Consider the following 22,360-nt stretch of genomic DNA (forward strand, 5'->3'; position numbering starts at 1 on the left):
GGATGAGCCACCAACCGACAGGTGTCACCTCCAGGTCACTCCAGAGGACATCATGGACCCCACAGTTACAAACACAGCCCTGTGGAACTACCTCAACAGCACTGAGAGAACAGAGCCAGTCATTGGTCAGCATTCAATCTAATCTTTCTGTTCCTACCAACTTTGTTAGCAACATGCAAACATTGTTAACACAAGAGCTGCCATTGTTTTGAAAATTCTATGTGCTGTAGAAAGCCGCTGTTCACTTACGCTTTATTTTGAAGAGCCCCGGAAGCCACGTGCGTGTGCATGTTGTGTAATCTGACGATTTTCAAATGGACGACAGTCTGTTTGCATTCGGTCGCGAAACAAAAATCCTAACCGCGGCCTACCGCCACAGCCCAAGTGTCACCGTGAAAAAGAGAGGCTCTCTGCCCTCTTGGCGTTCTGGAAGTAGATTCCGAGATAAAACCGTTTCTTTGCATCAGCAATGAACCGGAGCCTATGGAAAATAGACACTCCATGATGCTGGCGGCCGAGTTGCATGATGGGATATGTAGTGTTTTCGCTCACCAGCCCGTTACTGCAGCACCTGTTTACCTGGTAACCATGGCAACAGTTAACTTGTCTGTGGACAAGGTAACAATGCCCTGGACAACAAATACCAACAAAAAACAACAATAAAAAGATCTCATTTATAACACACTATATGTACAGAGTAGGGGAAACGAGGGGGTGGGGCTAAGGTAAGAGGGGGGTGCTCACTTCTTGCCTGTCTATGGGAGAAGTGATAACTACCTCCTTCTCTGGCCTCCTGAAAGGTGAGTTTTCAGGGCAGTTTTGAAGGAGGCCAGTGAGCTACATATGTGTTAAGGGAAGTAGTCAAGGAATTCCACACTTGGGTGGCAGTGTTGTAGAAGGAGAATTTACCCGTATTTTCCTTATGGGTTTGTGTTATCAAGTTCCAGGGGTTTTCAAAACTTTTTTGACTCAGGGCACCCCTGTAAATACCTTTTTCATCCACAGCAATCCTGGATTGTTAATTTTTAGAATCTTACATCCTATTGGAGAAATATCTGTTTCCATCAGAAGTGACTGAAAATAATGTTATACTTGACGTTTAACCACTTGAACCCCAGCATACCTATTCTGGGGGCAAGGTTCACCAAAAATAGCCGATCTACAAGATCACAACACATCACACAACACGTCACACAACACGTCACACAACACGTCACACAACGTGACGCGTTGTGAGCTTGTAGATCTGCTATTTTTGGTGAAGAGAGTTGTAGTAGATGAAAAAAATAACTCATCAAGCACAGTGCAAATCAGGTCTGTTTTACTAAGCATAGTGAAGTGATATTGATGTAGTGATATTGATGAATTCCACATATTATTAAATGATCTCGCGGCACCCCTGGACTGGCATCACAGCACCCCAGGGTGCCCCGTCCCCACTTTGAAAACCTCTGCCCTAAATGACTGTTGTGTGACTGTGTGCTCCAGGTCTCAGCATGATGACAGAGTTCCAGTGGCCTACGGAGCAAAGTGCCCGCAACTATTTCCGCTGTCACTGCTGTTCCAGAGACCTGGTCGGGGCCCAGCACATGGCTCACATCATATCTGCAGAGCACCGCTACAACTATATAGTAAGTATGTGGTATACTTTGTCATACAACGGTGTTGTCTGCTGAAAATAGCCAGTCTTACGAGTCCATTTGTACACTCTCAGAGTTAAAGGTAGGGTAAGTGATTTCACTTATTTTCAGTTCTCGTGTTGGTGACAGGCGGGGCCTTCCTCCAATCATGATCAAGTGGGGGCGGGCCTTGGTGCACGTAAGGCCCGCCCCCACTTGACCATGATTGGAGAGAAGGCCCCACTCTATCCTGATTGGAGGAAAACTAGTCACCCAACAGTTTTTGAAACTGCTTTTTTCTCCTCACAGGGGATAAGATAATTCCAAATATGGACCAAACACTCTATAGTAACTAGTACTCACTGCTGGCTTCTCCTACCTGTTAACATGGGCGCTAATCCAGTTCCCATCGTGTGTGATCGGACACTGCTATGCATCGTGTGTTTGCGTATTCCATCAGCTTCTCAAATCCGTTAATTGATCAATTGATCAATCCGGTCTCCATCTGTAAGCCGTGGTGTTTACACAGAAAGCTAACGGGCCGGAATAGAGGACGGACCATACACTTCCGGTTTACGGCCTCAATCTTAATCGGTCCGCTCCATAATGTGTCCGTGTAGAAACCGATCCCGGAGCATTTAGTTCGGCTTCGATATATATATTTTTTAAATTAAAGCTTATTAAATCTTCGGGTTCCTCGGGCATGGCAGAGAAGCCCTATAAAGGGGTATTTTTTGGCAGCAGTTGTGTTAAGTGGGTCCTTACAAGTAAAACATTTGAGAATCACTCCTAATGCCATAGTGTCATAGTAAATAAGCAGACATCCCAAGTCTCCCGGAAATCAGTGTCTCCTCCCGGACACCCACGACAGGCACTGAACCTCCCGGAAATCCCGGCCGCTCACGCAAATGCCTGCTGGTTCCGGTCTATGGACCGGATCAGCAACCCGCGATGCGTTCTGATTCGTCATCGAACAATCTGGCAAATGAAGGATTGTCATTCGCTGTGGGAGATGTGGGCGTCTAAAAGTGTCCAACCACTGGTCTCGGATGCAGAGACTGGGTTCTCAGACTCAAGCGCGAAGGAAGAAGGATATAATCTGCTCGTAAAAGTAAACAGACAGGTTTTGACAGCTCTTGCTTAATATGAATAAAATAACAGTACTTTACAACTGTCGTTCTTTTCTTTTCGCTGGACATACAACTGAACAGCCTGTGCGATGCACGGCAGCCTGTCTCTCACTGCGAGAGTGACAGAACTTTCTCCCGAATAGGTAAGAAAGACATCATACTGTAAATTAACCCAATTATATTAAGCCTAAAATGGTTCTGCCGCCATGCAGAACCGTTTTTAACAGTTTTTAACAGTTTTTAACTGTAGAAAAAAGAGAAAAAAGAGAAAAAGAGAATAAAAAACACGAGCGGGTGCATTTGGGACCTCCCGGAAATGCTGATCTCCAAGTTGGGATGTCTGAATAAGTGTCATACATATTCTGGAGAAAACCTGGAGACTGACATTCAGTAACTGGGTCTTATGATAAAAATATTATAACATTATAATAGTGTGTAAAAGACTCAAATCAAACATTTGCCACAGCACAAGAACCGAGTCTTTGCCACGGACACATTTGTCTGTGTACGGACATGTTGGTGACCCCTGAAACAGTTTTTATTATATTTTGACACTTGCTTTGGCAATGTAAACGTTATGTTTTCTCATGCCAATAAAGCTTGTTTGAATTGAATTGACTTATAATCTTTCTTTTTTGCTTTTTGCAGAAAAGGTTGCATCCTCATGTGGTCCATGATTGGCCAAGCAGTGTGATCCCTAATAGGCGTTCTAGAGAGCTGAGAGACCTGGCCCAACGGGTGGAGAGAGAGGAGGGATGGGGAAGACTGAGGGTAATGTTTTGCTTTTATCTTTTATTTTCTTAGATTAATTACTGTCTGGTTTGTTCATAATATTTTAGATTGTAATTAGAGAAAATCAAAGATGATTTCATTTACTTTTCTTTTGTTTTAGCGATTTTGATTTCTGTGGGTGGAGGCATGCGTGCATATGGCAAAATAATGTATTTCTAGACACAATAAGCTGACGATTTCTTTACAGTAATACTACTAGCCCCCATAAGTCACATCTGCCCACGAAAGATTGCGGTGCATCTTGGGAGTGGGCTTACAAGATACTAGCACCTTCAAAGGGCCATAGAATGTAACAGCTCTTTATTGTTGAATCCTTTTCTTTTTACCATGAAGTTAGTTGCTACTTGCCTGGCTACTGGAGACAGAACAGAGACCATTATTGATAGTGACCAAGGCTGTTGCCCATAGACTAATGTATGATTCTGAAAGAGCTGTAACAGTGTTGGTTATCATGTTCTAACTCGTGCTTAGCCATTTTGAAACGTGTTAAATAAACAGTCACTCACATAATACTGTGTGCTATTCTATAGGTGACTGTGGTGAGGTCGTCCACAAGCCAGTCCCTGAAAGCTTCCGCCAAAGAGAAAGAGCTCGTTGTTGAACAGGACGCTTTGAATGAACTCCAGCCAAACTCTCCTCCTCAACCTGCAGACGCCCCGGCTGTTTCTGAGGTGACCCACAACACCCAGGTCAGCCGCCCGCATCCCCAGGCCCTCCAAACCCACAACATCCAGCTCAGCCCCACGCATCCCCAGGCCCTCCAAACCCACAACATCCAGCTCAGCCAAACCCCTCCGTCCACATCTGACTTACAACCCCGGCCAAGTCCACTCATCTCTGATGTCCAGGACAAGACATCCAGTGCTGATCTCCAGCAGACCCAAGTTGAGTCACCGACCGAAAGGCGTCACCTCCAGGTCACTCCAGAGGACATCCTGGACCTCCATGTCACTCCAGAGGACATCATGGAGCTCCAGGTCACTCCAGAGGACATCATGGACCCCACAGTTACAAACACAGCCCTGTGGTGCTTCCTCAACAACACTGAGAGAACAGAGCCAGTCATTGGTCAGCATACTCTCTCTTGTGTTTTTTCCAAAATGTTCCTACTAACTATGCCTTGCAATATCTACTTAATGACATTGTGAGAGAGTTTATTATGGTGTGATATTAAACTAGATAGCTTATGATCTTATGTCCGTTACATACATAATTGGATAGTTGTGTTAAGTTTGTCTTGCTCAGACTCAAGTCTTACTGAGCTTTAGTGATGAACTAATCAGTTTAGTAATTTAGTAGTAATTTAGTCAATATGTCTTTATTTGCGGCATGCCACCGAAGGGGCCAGCCTTTAGACGTGGGTCGATCTGAATTCATGCATGTATTGTACGTGTGCATTATGTTACTTGATTTATTAAAAGATGCATATACCAAACGGATTTTCCAAAAGCGAAACTATGCCGCATTAAGGGGTTTAATAGGTAGGCCCTAAAAGTATGTCCTTGAGAGCAGGGGAATTATTTTGGGTTAAAACTGAATCCGATTTGAGCTTTCCGGCCAAATTTTAGTCCTTTGAGGACTACAACATGATGTAGGTGGTTTCCGCTCCCGACCGGATCAAACCCAGGAATTGGAAATGATCCCAGGCTAGGGTTCAGATAGCATCTGATGAGCATTCGCTATATATGTGACTGTGTTCACTATGTTCACTGTGTTCACTGTGTGACTGTGTTAACTATGTTCACTGTGTGACTGTGTTCACTGTGTTCACTATGTTCACTGTGTGACTGTGTTCACTGTGTGACTGTGTTCACTGTGTTTACTATGTTCACTATGTTCACTGTGTGACTGTGTTCACTATGTTGACTGTGTTCACTGTGTTCACTATGTTCACTGTGTTCACTGTGTTCACTGTGTGACTGTGTTCACTGTGTTCACTATGTTCACTGTGTTCACTATGTTCACTGTGTGACTGTGTTCACTGTGTTCACTATGTTCACTGTGTTCACTATGTTCACTATGTTCACAGTGTGACTGTGTTCACTATGTTCACTATGTTCACTGTGTTCACTGTGTTCACTATGTTCACTGTGTTCACTGTGTTCACTGTGTGACTGTGTTCACTATGTTCACTGTGTTCACTATGTTCACTATGTTCACTGTGTGACTGTGTTCACTATGTTCACGGTGTGACTGTGTTCACTGTGTTCACTATGTTCACTGTGTTCACTATGTTCACTGTGTGACTGTGTTCACTATGTTCACTATGTTCACTGTGTTCACTGTGTTCACTGTGTGACTGTGTTCACTATGTTCACTGTGTTCACTATGTTCACTATGTTCACTGTGTGACTGTGTTCACTATGTTCACGGTGTGACTGTGTTCACTGTGTTCACTATGTTCACTATGTTCACTGTGTGACTGTGTTCACTATGTTCACTATGTTCACTGTGTTCACTGTGTTCACTATGTTCACTGTGTTCACTATGTTCACTATGTTCACTGTGTGACTGTGTTCACTATGTTCACTGTGTGACTGTGTTCACTATGTTCACTGTGTGACGGTGTTCACTGTGTTCACTATGTTCACTGTGTTCACTGTGTGACTGTGTTCACTGTGTGACTGTGTTCACTTTGTGACTGTGTTCATTGTGTTCACTGTGTGACTGTGTTCACTATGTTCACTGTGTGACTGTGTTCACTGTGTCCACTGTGTTCACTGTGTGACTGTTCTGTGTGCTCCAGGTCTCAGCATGATGACAGAGTTCCAGTGGCCTACGGAGAAAAACGCCAACAACTATTTCCATTGTCACTGCTGTTCCAGAGACATCCTCCGTTCCCAACACATGTGTCACATCATATCTGCCAAACACCGCTACAACTACATTGTGAGTATCACATCATATAAACACTGCTACAACTGCATAGTGAGTATCACATCATATAAACACTGCTACAACTGCATAGTGAGTATCACATCATATAAACACTGCTACAACTACATAGTGAGTATCACATCATATAAACACCTCTACAACTACATAGTGAGTATCACATCATATAAACACCTCTACAACTACATAGTGAGTACCAGTAAGACTCCCTAATCGGGAGATAAGCGACCGTTGGTCGCTTATCTCCACAAATAGGCCAAAAGTTTGTTTTACCAATTATCAAGACATACGGGCAGTTGACAGTTTGCCATGGTTACTCATTGAAGTTGAATCTCCATATATGGAGATAACCTACGCATCACACTAAGTCTGACCTCACCAGCCCATATTTGGGCATGAGCAACTTATGTCTCCATATATGGAGATATGATGACATCACACAGTCCTCAGCCGATGATGTGGCGTGATGTCATACAATACACAAACGAGCCCTACAGTATAAAGGGGCAATTCTTGCCAGGAAAGAAGCATTTCTTCGACTCAGACCTTATCGCCAGGGTTGGCTTAATAGCAGCTGTCGGTAGGACCATATATGGATTCTGTTAGTGTGGATCTCCTAACAGGGCATCATCTGGGATACAATCCCTTTTATGCCCATATATGGAGATCCCTAACAGAATCCCTTTCATGCCCATATATGGAGATCCCTAACAGAATCCCTTTTATGCCCATATATGGAGATCCCTAACAGCATCCCTTTTATGCCCATATATGGAGATCACTAACAGCTAACAGAATCCCTTTTATGCCCATATATGGGGATCCCTAACAGAATCCCTTTTATGCCCATATATGGAGATCCCTAACAGAATCCCTTTTATGCCCATATATGGAGATCCCTAACAGAATCCCTTTTATGCCCATATATGGAGATCCCTAACAGAATCCCTTTTATGCCCATATATGGAGATCCCTAACAGAATCCCTTGTATGCCCATATATGGAGATCCCTAACAGAATCCCTTTTATGCCCATATATGGAGATCCCTAACAGAATCCCTTTTATGCCCATATATTATGGAGAAATCCCTGCTCTGAGTATCTGACATCAGTGTGATGTCACCTGTTTATGCCCATATATGGAGATCCCTGCTCTGCGTATCTGGTTGCTATGGTAAACAGTTGGTTGCTAGGGTAAAAAAACATGGTTGCTATGGTAAACAGTTGGTTGCTAGGGTAAACAGTTGGTTGCTAGGGTAAAACCATGGTTGCTAAGGTGGTTGCTAACGTACACTAACAGACCAGCAACAACAGACTGTTGCCACAGCAACGTACACAAAGGTTTGTGTACACATGTGGTGTGATGTCATACTGATGCGGAGATATGAGCAGGGCAAAGGTGTGACGTGTGACGTGTGACGGACGGACGGCCGGTGGAGGTTTTCATAGTAAACTGCTCCCTGACGGTCGCAATCACATCATATAAACTCCGCTACAACCAGGGTTGTTAAGTAACGGATTACATGTAACGCGATTACGTAATCAGATTACAAAAAACTGGTAACTTGTAAAGTCTCAGGTTACATTTTAAAATGTGTAATCTGGATTACAGTAACGGATCTGAATGATGGGGGTTACATGCTGGATTACATTCTCCCCTTGCACTCATCAATTTTACAAATAAGTTATAACGCCAAGCAATAAAATAATCAAGTTGAATCAGCGTAAAGTACTGCCACTTCGCTTAAGTAAAATTCTGTTGTCCTTTTCCTAATTTCATTGGCTCAATATTCTTGTCTAGTTATCAATGGTAAAACTATGTTTTATTTAATTAAAGAGTTTTGCTAAACAGTAATCCAAAAGTAACTGAAAGTAACTAGTAGTTACTTTTTAAATTGTGATAATCAGATTACATTACTGACTACAATATCTTTGCAAGTAACTTGTAACTGTAGGGGATTCCTTTTTAAAAGTAACCCTAACAACCCTGGCTACAACTACATAGTGAGTATCACAACACGAGTATCTGAGCCTGTGGTGGCAAGGAAAATCTTTCTAATACTATAATTTGTACATTCAGAATACAAATACTCATGTAAACACCTCAGATATTCCATTCCATTCCATTCGGAATTAATTTTCATTCAGGTTTGGGGGGTGGTGTATGTTGTGGTTTGAATCAGAATATACTTTTATTCAAGTTCTATGTAAACAGTTGGGTATGAATCTCTGTTCAGAATGAGTTCATTCTTAATGAATAAATATTGTCCATGTTGGACAACCACAGCCAACTGTCCCTCACTGACACAACACCCCTGTCCATAGACAAGGAAATGGTTTGTCCCAATTTGGCCCCAAAAGGCTTTCAGGTGTGGTTCCTCACTATTTAGAGCCTTAAACCCCACTCTGACTCTTTTAGGATCCAGACAGTGCACAGCCACGGTGAGAGATGATTGTGACTTGTTGTTCGTTGGTGTTTTCTTGAATAAAGAACCTTAAAGTGTGTCCAGTAGTTTTTTTGTTTGGGTCTGTCCAGTCAGCACCCAGCACGTGTACACCATTACTAGACAGGTTAACTGTGTGGTCATACTGTCACAATATGAAATAAATCATGGAGGGGGAATTTAAACCTTTGTGAACTGACTAACTGGACACTGGGGAGAAGGGAGTCCATATTGTATATGACCACTAGGTGGGGCTGTAACAGCATGAAGGGGGAACTCACAGGAGGGAAGTTGCTCATTCAGCCTGAGACTAATGTTCTTGTTGGAGTTTGGTTTGTGCCCTCTTGCAGTGAGACTCTGTAATGTTGGAGGTATCAGACTCTAATGTTGGGAGGATGGTTTGTGCCTGCTTTCAGTGTGACTATTGTGGAGGTTGGTTTGTGCCTGCTTACAAGGGTTTTTGAATGAATAACAAGAGAGAGAGACCCTATAATAACATTACCAATCCAAACAGAACAATGACTCACTCTACATGGTTGTTTGTGTTATATCAGAAAAAGGTGCGTCCTCATATGCTCTGTGATTGGCCAAGCTGTGTGGATCCTAACGGGCGTCCCAGAGAGCTGAGGGAGCTGGCCCAACAGGTGGAGAGAGATGAGGGATGGGGAAGACTGAAGGTAAACTCTTCTATTCTCTTAAACGTTTTACCAGCACCTTTTGACCCATTAAGACCTGGAATTATTTTATGCTTTAGATATTTGAAAAAAAGCAGATGTACAAGCTCACACTGAGCTTGCAGATCTGCTGTTTTTGCAAAAATGTGTGCAAATGTGTGTATCTTTCACAAGTCACAATTTGACCGTGTATGAAATGTATAAACAAAATTAATATGAAACTCATTTAGACCGATTGACCGATTCAAAAAAGGCCTTCTAAATCCCAAGTTTTCTGAAAAACTGAAGAACCCTCATACTTAAACAGCTATTTCCCAAGATGCACTGTCTGTAAACTTGATGCTGAAAAGTTGTAGCAGTATTTGAAATAGAGGAGAGAATATTCACCTTCTAACCTGTGCACGGTCAATTGAAATGTGTTAAATAAGCAAGCACTAACATAATATTGTGTGATGTTTTAAATGTGGAGGTAGGGATGGGACGATATGAACATTTCACGTCAGAATTATTGTGACCAAAAAAAAAACCTTGATTTACGATATCGCGATAATCAAAATATCCCCAACGTCCGTTATCCTGGGGCAAAACATTTGCCAAGTTGCGTCGCGTTGTAAGCTTGTAGATCTGCTATTTTTTGGCAAAGGCATTTGGTAGAGAGTGGGAAAAAAAGCTTTATTAATTCAATTTCCAGTTCCGTTTTACCAATTATGAGGGTTAAAGTGGTACCGGATATGCAGCTTGGCAAATAAAAGGTGAATTGATCCCAGTGCATTACGGAGGATAATTCCATGATACAATTATTGTGAGTGTTTTATCACGATCCCTAGGTGGAGGTGAGGAAGTTGTCCACAAGCCAGTCCCAGAAAGCCACGGCCAAACCCCCTCTGAAGGAACGCACCGGCACAAGCAAACCGACGGACGCTTCTCTCAAAATGAACGAAGACCTCAAAATGATTCTCATATCCAAGACTGTGGCTGAACTAACTGAACTGTCAAATAGCTGCCAGACTGAAGATGCAGCCAGGACTGATGCTGGAGGTACGATGACTTCTGATGTGCCTGAAACCAACCCAGAACTCTCCATCGTTTCTAAAACTACTGCAACCATCTCCGAACCTGCAGCTCCATCTCATGCTGCAACCATCTCCAAACCTATAGCTCCATCTCATGCTGCAACCAACGTCTCCAGATCTACGGGAGATGAGTCACACCTGACCCTGACCACCTCCAGTGCAACTCCAACCATCCAAGGAACCACAGCCAACTCCAGATCCATTTTAACTCCACCCATGTTCACGTACACCACAACCATCTCCAAACCTACAGAGGGTCAGTATTATTTCTCCAACCGTTTTAACTCTGGCATATCTATTTCGTTGCCATTATATCATTGCTGTTGGGCAGAAACCTCTTGTTACCATTTTAAAACTAGTTTTCTTTATAATTTAACACCCTACTTGATCTTAGCACAGTATCACACAACAGTATCAAAAATAGTAGATCTACAAGATCGAAATGCGGCACAAAGCGGCACACTTTGAGCTTGTCTTTCTGCTATTTTTTAATTTGAATTCTGAACAGTTTTAGACATTGAGGTTTCCACCTGACAGGCCATATGCAACATTTTTCAAAATGTTTACCTCGGTTTAATCTTTAAAACACAGTCATAACTTGGGACAAATGTGTGTGGTCTTCATTCATTAGTTGAGAACACAGACATAGGGTATATTAAAACTGTCCACCTTTTTATGAATAATAATCAAAACACTGCCACTTTCAAGATTTTTCAAAAATAGCAGATACCGTATACAAGCTCTGGCACAGCACAAACCTCTATTTTTTAATAGAGGTTCACCCAATGATTTGAGATAAATGCATATATTTTGTCTTAATCGTTTCCATGTTGAAAACTCTTTATACATTTTAAAGTTGCCGAAATAGCTGATCTGCAAGCTTAAAGGACAACTCCTCCCTAAAACACTTCTAGGCTCATTTTCCTACTTATATTGATCCAAAAAGATCTTCCATGGGGTCTATTAGGCAGAAATGCCCCTGTTGTCCAGTTTCCCCAGCAGAACCCAGCAGCTCTCATTGCATAGAGTGGAGCTTATAAGCCTATCCCTTTTACACTTGTTGTGGTCAAAAGTGTTTATTTTTCATGAATGTGGTACTAGTTGTCATTACAAACGCATCCATGTCATCGTTGTCCCACACAAGCCCTCACACTCTGCTAAACAGATGTTATTCTTATGTGTTTTGCCAAGTCCCGGAAAAGATGCCCTGTGATTGGCCAGTACAGTCACTTTGATTGGAATTTGTGCCGAATGCTCACCCCAAAACATTATTTATGAGATTGTTGTGGCTTGTGTTGGACAACAAAGGCATGGATGTGTTTGTGATGACAACTAGGAACACAATTCATGAAAAAGAAAATCACTTTTGAACACAACAAATAGTGTAAAAAGCGGATAGGCTATGCTATGACAGCTGCTGGGTTCTGCTGGGGAAACTGGACAACAGGGGACATGGAAATGTAATTTTTTCTATTGTTCAAGCCAAGGCCAAAAACACGATTAAATCGTTAAATCACTAGTGTGTCCAATGAATAATCGACTTCTAATGTGTGATGGTGCCACACAGGCCTGGTCCCTGGTGCGTGGCAGCAGACTCCCCAGGATGGAGACACCCAGCCCTGGGCTCCTCTGTTCCCACCAGCACCCTGGTTCCAGTCAGCACCTCTAGACCCGGGTGGTTTAGGACCACAGGACCCAGGGGAACCCTGGTTGCAGTCAGCACCTCCAGACCCTGGAGGTGTTGAACCACAGGGTCCAGTAGAACCTCTGTACTCCCCAGAACCCTGGTTCCAGTCAGAACCTCTATACCCTGGAGGTTTAGGACCACAGGACCCAGCAGAACCCTGGTTCCAGTCAGAACCTCTATACCCTGGAGGTTTAGGACCACAGGACCCAGGAGAACCCAGGGACAGAAGGAGCATAAAAGCAGAGGACACACAGAGGCTGCCGGACTGTCCAGACAGACCAGCGTTCCTGGACCCAGAGCTAGCAGTGTGTCAGAGCAGCTCAGCAGGTACTGTTTTTTGTATGTGTGTGGCAGTGAATCATTACAATTTCATATGGAAGTGAATCATTGCAATTTCATGTTTTATTTTAATCGCTTTCTGTGTAGGTTTGTATCCGTCCGCTGCAGTGTTAATTTTGTCGGCTAAAACTATGTTGAAAATGTTTTTCGTCAACTATTTTTTTTCCACTGACAAAAACGAAATAAAAACTGTGCTATGATAAAAGTAAAACTACATATGTTGTCAACTTTGTCAACAAATACAAACTAGACTCATGTCGAGGAGGGACTAGCTCACTCATATTGTGAGCTTGTAGATCTGCTATTTTCTGCATGCAACTAAGTGTAAAATCAGCCGTTATGACGGCATCAAGGCCTAGAACTAAAACTAAATGGAATTTTATTAAAAAGACTGACTAAAACTAAATCAAAATTTGGTGTCAAAATGAACACTGATTGGCTGTCTTTCTGTCTGTCTGTCTGTCTGTCTGTCTGTCTGTCTGTCTGTCTGTCTGTCTGTCTGTCTGTCTGTCTTTCTGTCTGTCACTCACAGGGGAAATGATTGCCAGCCATGTGTCCTTTTTCCTGAATGTGAAGCTGTCAGAGGCAGAGAGGAAGAGAGTCGTAGGTGAGTGTTTGGTGTGGAGGTGTGATGGTAGCAAGGATTGAAGTATTTTAGAATCGAGTACGTTTTACAATTTACATCATCAGCGTTAAGTGCCAAAGTCAAGGTCTAATGCTGCCCAAACCCCACCAATGATTCTCACATGCAACTGCTTGCATCCATGATCCCCAATGGCAGTTGTAAGGAGTTGCTTTGGTGTGTAGTTTCCTTAAAACAGTTTTGCTGCAAGGAGTTGAGACTAGTTACATTGGTGCATTATGGGCTTTACACCTTCAAATCTTCAAAGCACCAGTTCATCTAAGTCATCGTAAATGATAATGTCCAATACTGAGCCTAACATGTAAGTGGAAGTCACTGATGGAAAGAGAAATGTACATGGTCAAAGGTTGATGCATGTGAACATTATTATGCCGACATGAAATATGAAATATTCACGGCTTTCACAGTGGACTTTGGTGTGCGTTTGTGTGCGTGTGCCCGTGTCAGGTCTGAGGTCGGTGCTGGAGTGTCAGTGTGGAGACATATCTAAGAGTGAGAGACTGGTTACATTCTACATGTGTCGCAGCTGCAGAGAGACGGTCCAACTCAAACACATCTGTGGACACATCATCAGCAACCGTCACCAGCACAACTATATGGTACTTATTACACTATCACCATCACAACTATATGGTACGTATTACACTATCACCATCACAACTACATGGTACTTATTACACTATCACCATCACAACTACATCACAACTACATGGTACTTATTACACCCGTCTGCATGGTCAACTGCATGGCACAACTGCATGGTCAGTGGACTCTCTGGTACACCTGGTCTCGCGTGGCCAGACAGTTGACTCCGCGATTTGCAAATGCTCCCGTCATACAGTCTGGGGTAACGTAAGACCTTTGGTGAGTATCCGGATAAAGCGGAAGTGAAGCCTCCTCCTCACTTCCATTTCATTTTTAGCATCATGCACATTTATCCTAATATAAGTAAAAATCATCTACAGCCTATTAGCTTGCTGCTTAGCAGAAATGACATTTCAGAATATTTTTTCATGAATGGAAATGCCAGCTTCCATTACTCGCCGTTCAGGAGCTGTAGTTCCAGACTCTATATAGCATTCAGAGATTGTAGAATAGTTGTCTGGCTATGCAAGAGTATCTTACACCCGTCACCAGCACAAGTACATGGTCAGTGGACTCTCTGCTACCTCTTGCATCAGTGGTTCCCAAACTTTTTAGCTTGTGACCCAAAAAGAGAGATTAGACTTTCACTTGTTTGGGACCCAAACTAGTGACCCAAACTAGTGAAAACAGCAGATCCATAAGCTCACAATGCGTGCCACGTTTTGAGCTTGTGGATCGGCTATTTTCACTACCTCTTAAACATTTGTTTGCTAATTCATGGAATTTCTTAGATTTTCATTTGATTTAGTCTCCTGTATGTGTGTGTGTTATAGTGGGAGAAGTACCCCAAGATGATGTGTGGGATCTGGAACCTGGAGGAGCTGAGTGAGAAAGAGAAGAGGGAAGACTTTGAGCTCGCTGTCAGCAGAATCTCTGAGCAGGAGCAGCTTTACAGGATGGACGCCGAGGTAACCAGTTTAATACTGTTACTGTATGAATAAGGGCTGTCTTCGACTCGCGGGGGGTTAATGCAACTCGTCGACGAATTGTTTTATACTGTATGTTAAAAAAATCAAGTGTTACTTTAAACCACGTCAATATAATACAATAATAGGCCTACATTAAGATGAATTGAATACACAGTGTTTTCGGTGTTTTCGGTGTTATCGGTGCGCGAGCACAACACAGAGTACGTTATCTGCACACCGAAAAAAAAAAGAAAGAGAACTTATCCGCTGCTCAGCTCTGCCGTCGGCAGGCAGCGCAGTAGAGATGAGACATTCGTGAACGATTCGGCTCTCTTGAACGGCTCTTTTAAATGAACGAATCACAGTCGGGGGACACAGAGCACTGACTGAGTAATGAGTCGGTGTCGAGCACAGATTCAGAATCAACGGATCATCCACAGGGGGGATGCACAGCCCATGCACGTTCCAGCTAGCAGTGTAGACATGGGCGCAAACACAGCGAAACACAAACAGCATGGATTACAAACACACTGGAACAATTCAGAAGCACTTAATTAGAAAATGTAACTAGTAGCCTACACTTGTGTATGTTAATCTGACTTTAGTAGATTGTTTACTTCTTGGACGTGGGTTTGTGGCAGGTTATTTAATATGGGATTTTCCTCCTCTTAACGGAACGGTGTTCCGGCTCCGAATGTTTTAACGGAACGGCGGTTCCGGCCATTCCGGCTCACTTTCACCCCTGCGCTGGTGCGAGACAATAAATAACTGTTCGCCCATTGCTACTTCTCTGCCTGAGACCACAACCACACTCAGTCACTCAATTGGAAGTACATGACACCAGTCCAGCGCACCGCAGTAGTAACTAGTGATATAAAAATAATATATTTTCGACTCCTCGACTCAAACAATTGCCGTCGATTCCCAGGGCTTAAAACGACTTGTCGATTTTTAGAAGTCAGCCCTAGTATGAATGGATGTGATACTGTTACTGTATGAATGGATGTGTTACTGTTACTGTATGAATGGATGTGAGCTAACCAGTTTAATAACAGTGTGTTATTGTATGAAGTTATCCTCTGATGCCTGGGGGTCCACCATTGTGCTAACAGGTGGAAGTGAAACACATGGTACAGTGCTATAGGTCAACAATACAAATGACACTAGTTTTGTGGATTAATCTATTTTTAATGAGTGGCCAGCAAAAGTAGCAGATCTACAAGCTCGAAACGCTTTGTTTCGTTCCACGTTTCGAGCTTACAGATCTGCTAAGTTTGATGCTTTTGTGTGACACTGTAGTGTGTGATCAAGCAGGGCTTTAATTTACGGGAAAAAACACAGCCCATTTAAAAAAAAAATTACGACCACAAGAAAACGCTGTCTACACATCTATCCGTTCTGTCCATTCTTTTCAGTACCCTGGGTGACGCTAAATTCCACCATTGTTACACTAATACAACCATGCTAACGAAATGAGCAAATACCTACTTTCCACGCACGCACTCTGCATACCTGGGGTTGCCACCAGCTGCTCAGATCTTTTTTCGGATTGAAAATCCGACTTACGGGTGAGGAGGAAAGTGTGTTTATATTTATAATTCATTCTAACCAAAATCACAACAAAGGAGATCCAGAATGGACCGTGCACTTCCGCGTTTTCGTTCAGTCACATGATCTGCCGCTGGAGGCAAGCAAGTGTTTCGAATGAAACACCTGTTTAATAAAACCGGCAAAAATAATGCATTTTGAGTTGTTTTATAACCAAAATAACCTATTCTCGTCAATCTACGTCAGTGGCCTAGTTGCCTAATTAATGATTCTCGTCAATCTCTGTCTGTGGCATTAAAAGTGATAAGTTAGAATATGGAGAAAAGAGATTTCTTCCAGACACACCAACAATATACGGTATAGCTAAAATCTAAAATGACACAGAAGCATTCCCTGTTTTAAGGGAACTATAGTGTTCTTTAAAGAACTATAATGTTGATGTATGTTTTGTAATGTTTTCTCTCCACAAGGTTATACTGCTTGACAAGGACTCATATCATCAAGTTCGAGTGTCTTCATTCAATGAAGGTACAGTAGTTATTTCTTTCTCCCTGGAGAAAAGGGCTGTGCAGTAACAAAACTGTGCTTTGGCACTGCGGCTCTCTGCCTTGCTGTGCGCAAGACAAATGGCTGCCGGCACAACCTGTGTAGTTGAAGAGATCACATAGCCCGGGTTGATTGGACGATCAGCTGAGACATAACCAGCCTCTGTTTTTACTAGGAAATGGTAAATGGAAATGGTGCATTTCTAGGGTGCCTCCTTCATCCAAGGCGCTTTACAGAGTTTGTGCATTACATTCACCCATTCACACACTCATTCTTACACCGATGGTGGAGGAAACCATGCAAGGCACCAACCTGCTCAATCAGGGGCTCAGTGTCTTGCTCAAGTACACTTCCACAGTAACTCTAGGGGATCCTGGGATCGGTTGCCAAGCAGCCACTCTACCAGCCACATGGTGCCCTGTGAAACGTGAAAATAAATGGAGCAAGGTGCACTTTAAATGTACCGTATCGGTGTCAGTTAAAAGTCAATCCTCAGCTATGGTCCTTGAATGTGTGGTGTTGAAACTGTAATGGTCTGATTGATTGTTGTCTGCAGGCATCCGCATACTGGAGTCATCCTTGTCACAAGAGGCAGACAAGAGCACAGACGATGGTATACTGACTTTATAGCACAACATCAACATCTCACCCCCCCCCCCCCCCCCCCCCCACACACACACACACACACACACACACACACACACACACACACACACACACACACACCAAATACATGATGCTGAATCCATTGCAAGCATTTGTTACCTTTAGACACATTGGTGAAGAATACCTTTGTAACTATTTGGTTCCCAGATTTGTCAAATATCTGATAAAATTCCCTTATTAATGGTTGTTGTTCAGACGAGACAGACAACATGGTGAAGACTGAGCCGATCCCAGAGCGGAGGTCACACAGATCACAGCCAGAGCGCGTCGCGACCATGAACTCTCAAAACTCAACCATAACAGGTGTGTGAGGTTACTCCAGAACACAGCACATAGAACAGGGTTAGGGGGGGCAACATTGGCACAGGGGAGGGTGATCACTGACTGGCACACTGGCAGAAGTGTGAGGATTTTTATTTAAAAATCTAATATTTTTTTAAGCGTAGTCAATTAAATTAAGCCACCTAATTTACAGTATATTACATCCTGCACTATTCTACACTCATTAAAACTCTGAACTCTGACTGGGGAGGGAGTCGGGGAGACAGGTGGATTAATGATCATTATAACAATGTCCTGCCAATCAAAATATGTCAGAATGTTTGATGGCGTGTCATTAAAATGTATGTTGACATGGCACACTGACTATCTAGAAAATACAAACATGGCACTTCATTTCAAAAAGGTTGCTGACCCCTGACATAGTGTTGAATATACTGTAAACCTGTGTCTAATTGGTCTTAATTGTCTCTCTGCTGTTTTCCAGTCACCATTAAACAGAAGGTGAAACAGGCAGACCACACCCACAGCTGTTCCTCTGGACATACTGACCACGCCCACAGCTGTTCCTCTGGACATACTGACCACGCCCACAGCTGTTCCTCTGGACATACTGACCACGCCCACAGCTGTTCCTCTGGACATACTGACCACACCCACAGCTGTTCCTCTGGACAGACTGGTAAATACACTGACACTTACTGGAACACGTACAGCTTGTCTTGTCCTGAAAACCCAGCCGTTTGGACCAGTTTTACTGTGGTAAAGTACTGACACTGGAAGCAGAGGAAACCATCTTACTACTAGTAAGACACCTCAGGGTGACATGCGACCTCGCCTTAAAGGGCGAGGTCGCGCCAATTCTTGGTCATCTGGCCAACCACAGCTGTATGTTATGCCCATACATGGAGATGGGCATACAAAAACGTACGTTAATTAGTAATGCCAAGCAGGGCCTTGGTTTGATGCCTGTGGATCTCCATTTATGGGCCATATATGGTACCCTAACATTGTCATTTTCAACCTGGAATTTATGACATCAGAAATCTCCATGTATGGACATAAAACGTTTTTTCTTTTTCTGGGAATGACCATATATGTACTTTTATACCCTGAGAAATCTCATAGCTTGTCGGACTGTCAGTACAGGAAGTGATGTCACGTGACATCCTTTTTTTTTTTTTTGATTCTGTACCACATCACTGTGACTCACTGACATCACACTGACATCACTTCCTGTACAGCCAGCTACGAGGTTTTTCAGGGTATAATGCGACCTTCGGTCGCAATAATGCGACCGAAGGTCTCAACAACAACCCTTTGAAACCACAAAAGCATCCGTGTCATTTTAGATTTTAACCACTTTAACCATTATTTTATACTTTGACTATTCAAAAATGGCAAATCTACAAGCTCATATACAAGCCTGTACTGTAGATATATTTTTTAAATATCACCAGGATGTTAGAAATATCATGAAAACGTGTGCAAATCTTTGAATATATTGTCTAAAGAGAATATTTTCCCCAACATCTGGCTTTATCCGGGCTCTGAAGCGTGGTCTACATCTGGCCTAAATCTGGCCTACTTCTGGTCTACATCTGGTCTTCATCTGGCCTACATCTTTGCATAAAGCGCTCAAAGTGTGTTGTATGTCCAGAGTCACATTGGCCAAGCTTCCTGGGACGCTTATTGAAATGAACTCATAAATAGCATTGCTCACTTCACACTAGGTGTGTTTTTTTTTTCTTTTTTTTTTAATCGGCTTTAGGTGTTAATTATGGATTAATTAATGGAATTGATTCTCAGATGGATTTTTATTTTTTCTAAGTGGCAGGAAATGTGTTAATGACACTGTAACAATGTAAATGTCCTCTGCAGTCCTATCTGTACGGAAGTAATGTTTGACATGCTTGTGTACAGAGTGTGTCTCCTGGTACTGTATGTACCTTAACACATTTGTCTGTTTTTTTTCCCAACCCCCATTCCAGAAAAAAGGAAGGCGGTGAAACGCGGTTTGGACGACGTGTCCTCGAATGAAGACGGCGAGACCGAGGCCAAACGGAGCACTGTTTCAAAGTCTCCCGATGATGAGCGGCAGAAATTACAGCTGGTCTTGAACACTCTGAAAATATTAGCTTCCTCCAACTTCAACCTGGCCTCTCCTTCTCCTCCGTTGAGTCCGTCAGCCTCAGCGTGGCTCCCAGAGCCCAGGACGACTCCACAAACGGCCCCGACGTCGCATGCAGATGACTACGTCACGGACCAAGCCGCTGACGCCATCGGTTCCGCCCAGCATCCGGACAGCTGCTACAGAGCAGCCGACTCTGCTGCGGGTCAAGACCTCTCCGTCGCCTTCACCCCGCAGCTGGACTGCATTCGGAACATCTGTGTGGGCGAACCCGGCGCAAGCGATCCAAACCCTGCCCTGGCGTGGCAGACTGGTGTCCGCAATACCTCTGTCTCTCCTTTTGACGCCGGGGTGGGTTCCATGGCCGCAGTCGGCCCAGACCCCACCAGCCAGCAGTACTTTACTGCTTCTGAATACAGAGTGGACCAGCCCACCGAAGCCACGTTGAACCCCAGTGTCTCCCTGCCGGCTGCAGGCTACTATGGTACACCAGTTTATCCTTACAGCCAGAGCCCTTATCTCACACGCGGGTATCCATCTGGTCCCGGGACCCAGAACTCTTCTTACTTCACACACGGGTATCCGTACACAACTGGACCTGCAGGCGTTCACAGAGCTCCAGAACAGCAGAACCCTGTGTTCTCTCAGTATGTAAACTACAGCCATGGTTCTGCTGGAGGACTGAACCCAGTCCAGAGCCAGGATGTGATGTCTGGAGGCTCCTGTTCCACCAGCCAACCTGGAGAACCCTGGCCTGACATGCAAAGACAACAGCAGTGATGTTCTGTATAAACATTGTCCCTTTATAGACCGTTAACAGTTGTGTAAAGTAACTTGTAGCTCACAATTTTGAGTATTTCCCATTTTCAATAACTTTACTTCTACTCCACTGTCTGCTGTTTACACTGCGGCAATGGCGGCAGCGCTCTCTACAGGGGAACGCTCAGGAAAACGGTCTATAGACCTTATTCACATCTTGGATCACATGACTCCCTGGGATAGCAGCCTGCATTACAAACCATTGTGAACAATGGAGCGATGGTCCCAAAATATGAGTTCTATTCAACCATTTTCTTTTTACCAAATCGACAAATGGGCAGATGACAACATCAACATCCCCAAAAGGATTAAATAGAAGGGTACATCCACAATAGCCTATTCATGGTAGTTAGGTTACACTGTTACTCTGTACAAAGACTTGCTACAGTATCTGTGCAGACTAGTGCTTGCTCTGCCATTATATAGTTAATATTACTGTATCATGATTTTTGCATATTAATCAGGAACAATCTAATATGATGGTGGAGCAAGCACTGCACAGATGGCAAGTCTTTGTACACAGTAAGGTTGCAACCTAACTTACCTTGAATATCATTACCTTGGATGTAATCAATCTACTGTAGCCCTTCTATTTAATCCTTTTGGGGATGTTGATGTTGTCTGCCCATTTGTCAATTTGGTAAAAAGAAATTGGTTGAATAAAACTCATATTTCGGGACCATCGCTCCATTGTTCACAATGGTTTGTAATGCAGGCTGCTATCCAAGATGGCCGCGGTGTGAATAAGGTCTATAGAAATCCTCTGGTGTTTTGGCATTTACTGTTCACCAGCCACAGTTCATATGGCCTCAGGGATTGACAGTTGACACTGAGGGTTGCCTGACTGTCCGTGTCAAGTAAATAAAGCGTTGGGGTGAAGTGGAGTTTGCTTTCAGTTTGCCCTGATGGGGGGGGGGGGGGGGGGGGGGGGAAGCAACTGTTGTTAGTTTGCTAACACAACACAAGATGTGGATGTGGAATTTAAATGAAGTCATATTGTATATTTAGAATTTACAACGAAAGGGGAAAAACAATGTTAAGTGTTAAAATACCGTAATGTCCTCTCGTAACTGTCCTCTCGTCTCACTGGTGCTTTTCCTTCCAATTCCTCTGAAAAGCCTTGCATAATGTCTGCCTTAGTGTTTTCAGTCTCTTTGCCTCCTCCATCCTCCATCCGTGACTCTGAAACCTGTGTTGTATTTTCTTCTCAGGGAGCTAAAAGATAGGTGAGGCTCAGCAAGGTGCTTGCAAGTGGAACTACTCTCTTTGACAGAATTAGTGATGTAAGAATTTAAACCTCTTCAGTTATTGGATGTTGTCCTCTGGCTATGGGATGTAAACCATGCTGTTCGGGAGATGGGAGCCAAAAGCCACCGCTTAGCCTCTCAGAAATCAGAGGAATGATTTTTGGCAGACAAAACATGAATCCTTTATTTTCTTATAGTGATGAATGGGCAATGTTTTTACACTAGACAGTTTAAGGAGAGCAGTTTCATTGTTAGCGGTCTCAGGTTGATGAAAG

The 22,360-nt window shown here is 43.3% G+C and overlaps 1 protein-coding gene across 2 annotated transcripts; it reads left to right on the forward strand.

Annotated features, from left to right (window-relative positions):
* Window positions 1-4: 4 nt before the first annotated feature.
* LOC308300220 (uncharacterized protein) lies at window positions 5-21,684 on the forward strand. 2 transcript variants are annotated; one of them, XM_080744029.1, is made up of 16 exons: window positions 5-125; window positions 1,489-1,631; window positions 3,398-3,520; window positions 4,072-4,609; window positions 6,288-6,430; window positions 9,435-9,557; window positions 10,382-10,883; window positions 12,195-12,641; window positions 13,186-13,260; window positions 13,744-13,895; window positions 14,715-14,849; window positions 16,868-16,925; window positions 17,500-17,556; window positions 17,805-17,912; window positions 18,376-18,570; window positions 19,880-21,684. In XM_080744029.1, the coding sequence occupies exons 1-16, from the start codon at window positions 53-55 to the stop codon at window positions 20,797-20,799; spliced, it is 3,792 nt and encodes a 1,263-aa protein (XP_080600155.1). In that variant the 5' UTR covers window positions 5-52; the 3' UTR covers window positions 20,800-21,684. The 2 variants fall into 2 exon arrangements, with proteins under 2 accessions (XP_080600155.1, XP_080600156.1); XM_080744030.1 differs by lacking the exon at window positions 17,805-17,912.
* The last annotated feature ends 676 nt before the right edge of the window (window positions 21,685-22,360 follow it).

This window comes from Nannobrachium achirus (genome assembly GCF_963921795.1).
Source record: "Nannobrachium achirus genome assembly, chromosome: 16".
Lineage (NCBI taxonomy): Eukaryota > Metazoa > Chordata > Actinopteri > Myctophiformes > Myctophidae > Nannobrachium > Nannobrachium achirus.

Coding starts and splice junctions, on each gene's coding strand:
- LOC308300220 (XM_080744029.1), top strand. CDS start 53: ATGGACCCCACAGTTACAAACACAGCCCTGTGGAACTACCTCAACAGC. Junction 6,431..9,434: donor AACACCGCTACAACTACATT/GTGAGTATCACA, acceptor GTGTTATATCAG/AAAAAGGTGCGTCCTCATAT. Junction 18,571..19,879: donor CTGTTCCTCTGGACAGACTG/GTAAATACACTG, acceptor CCCCCATTCCAG/AAAAAAGGAAGGCGGTGAAA.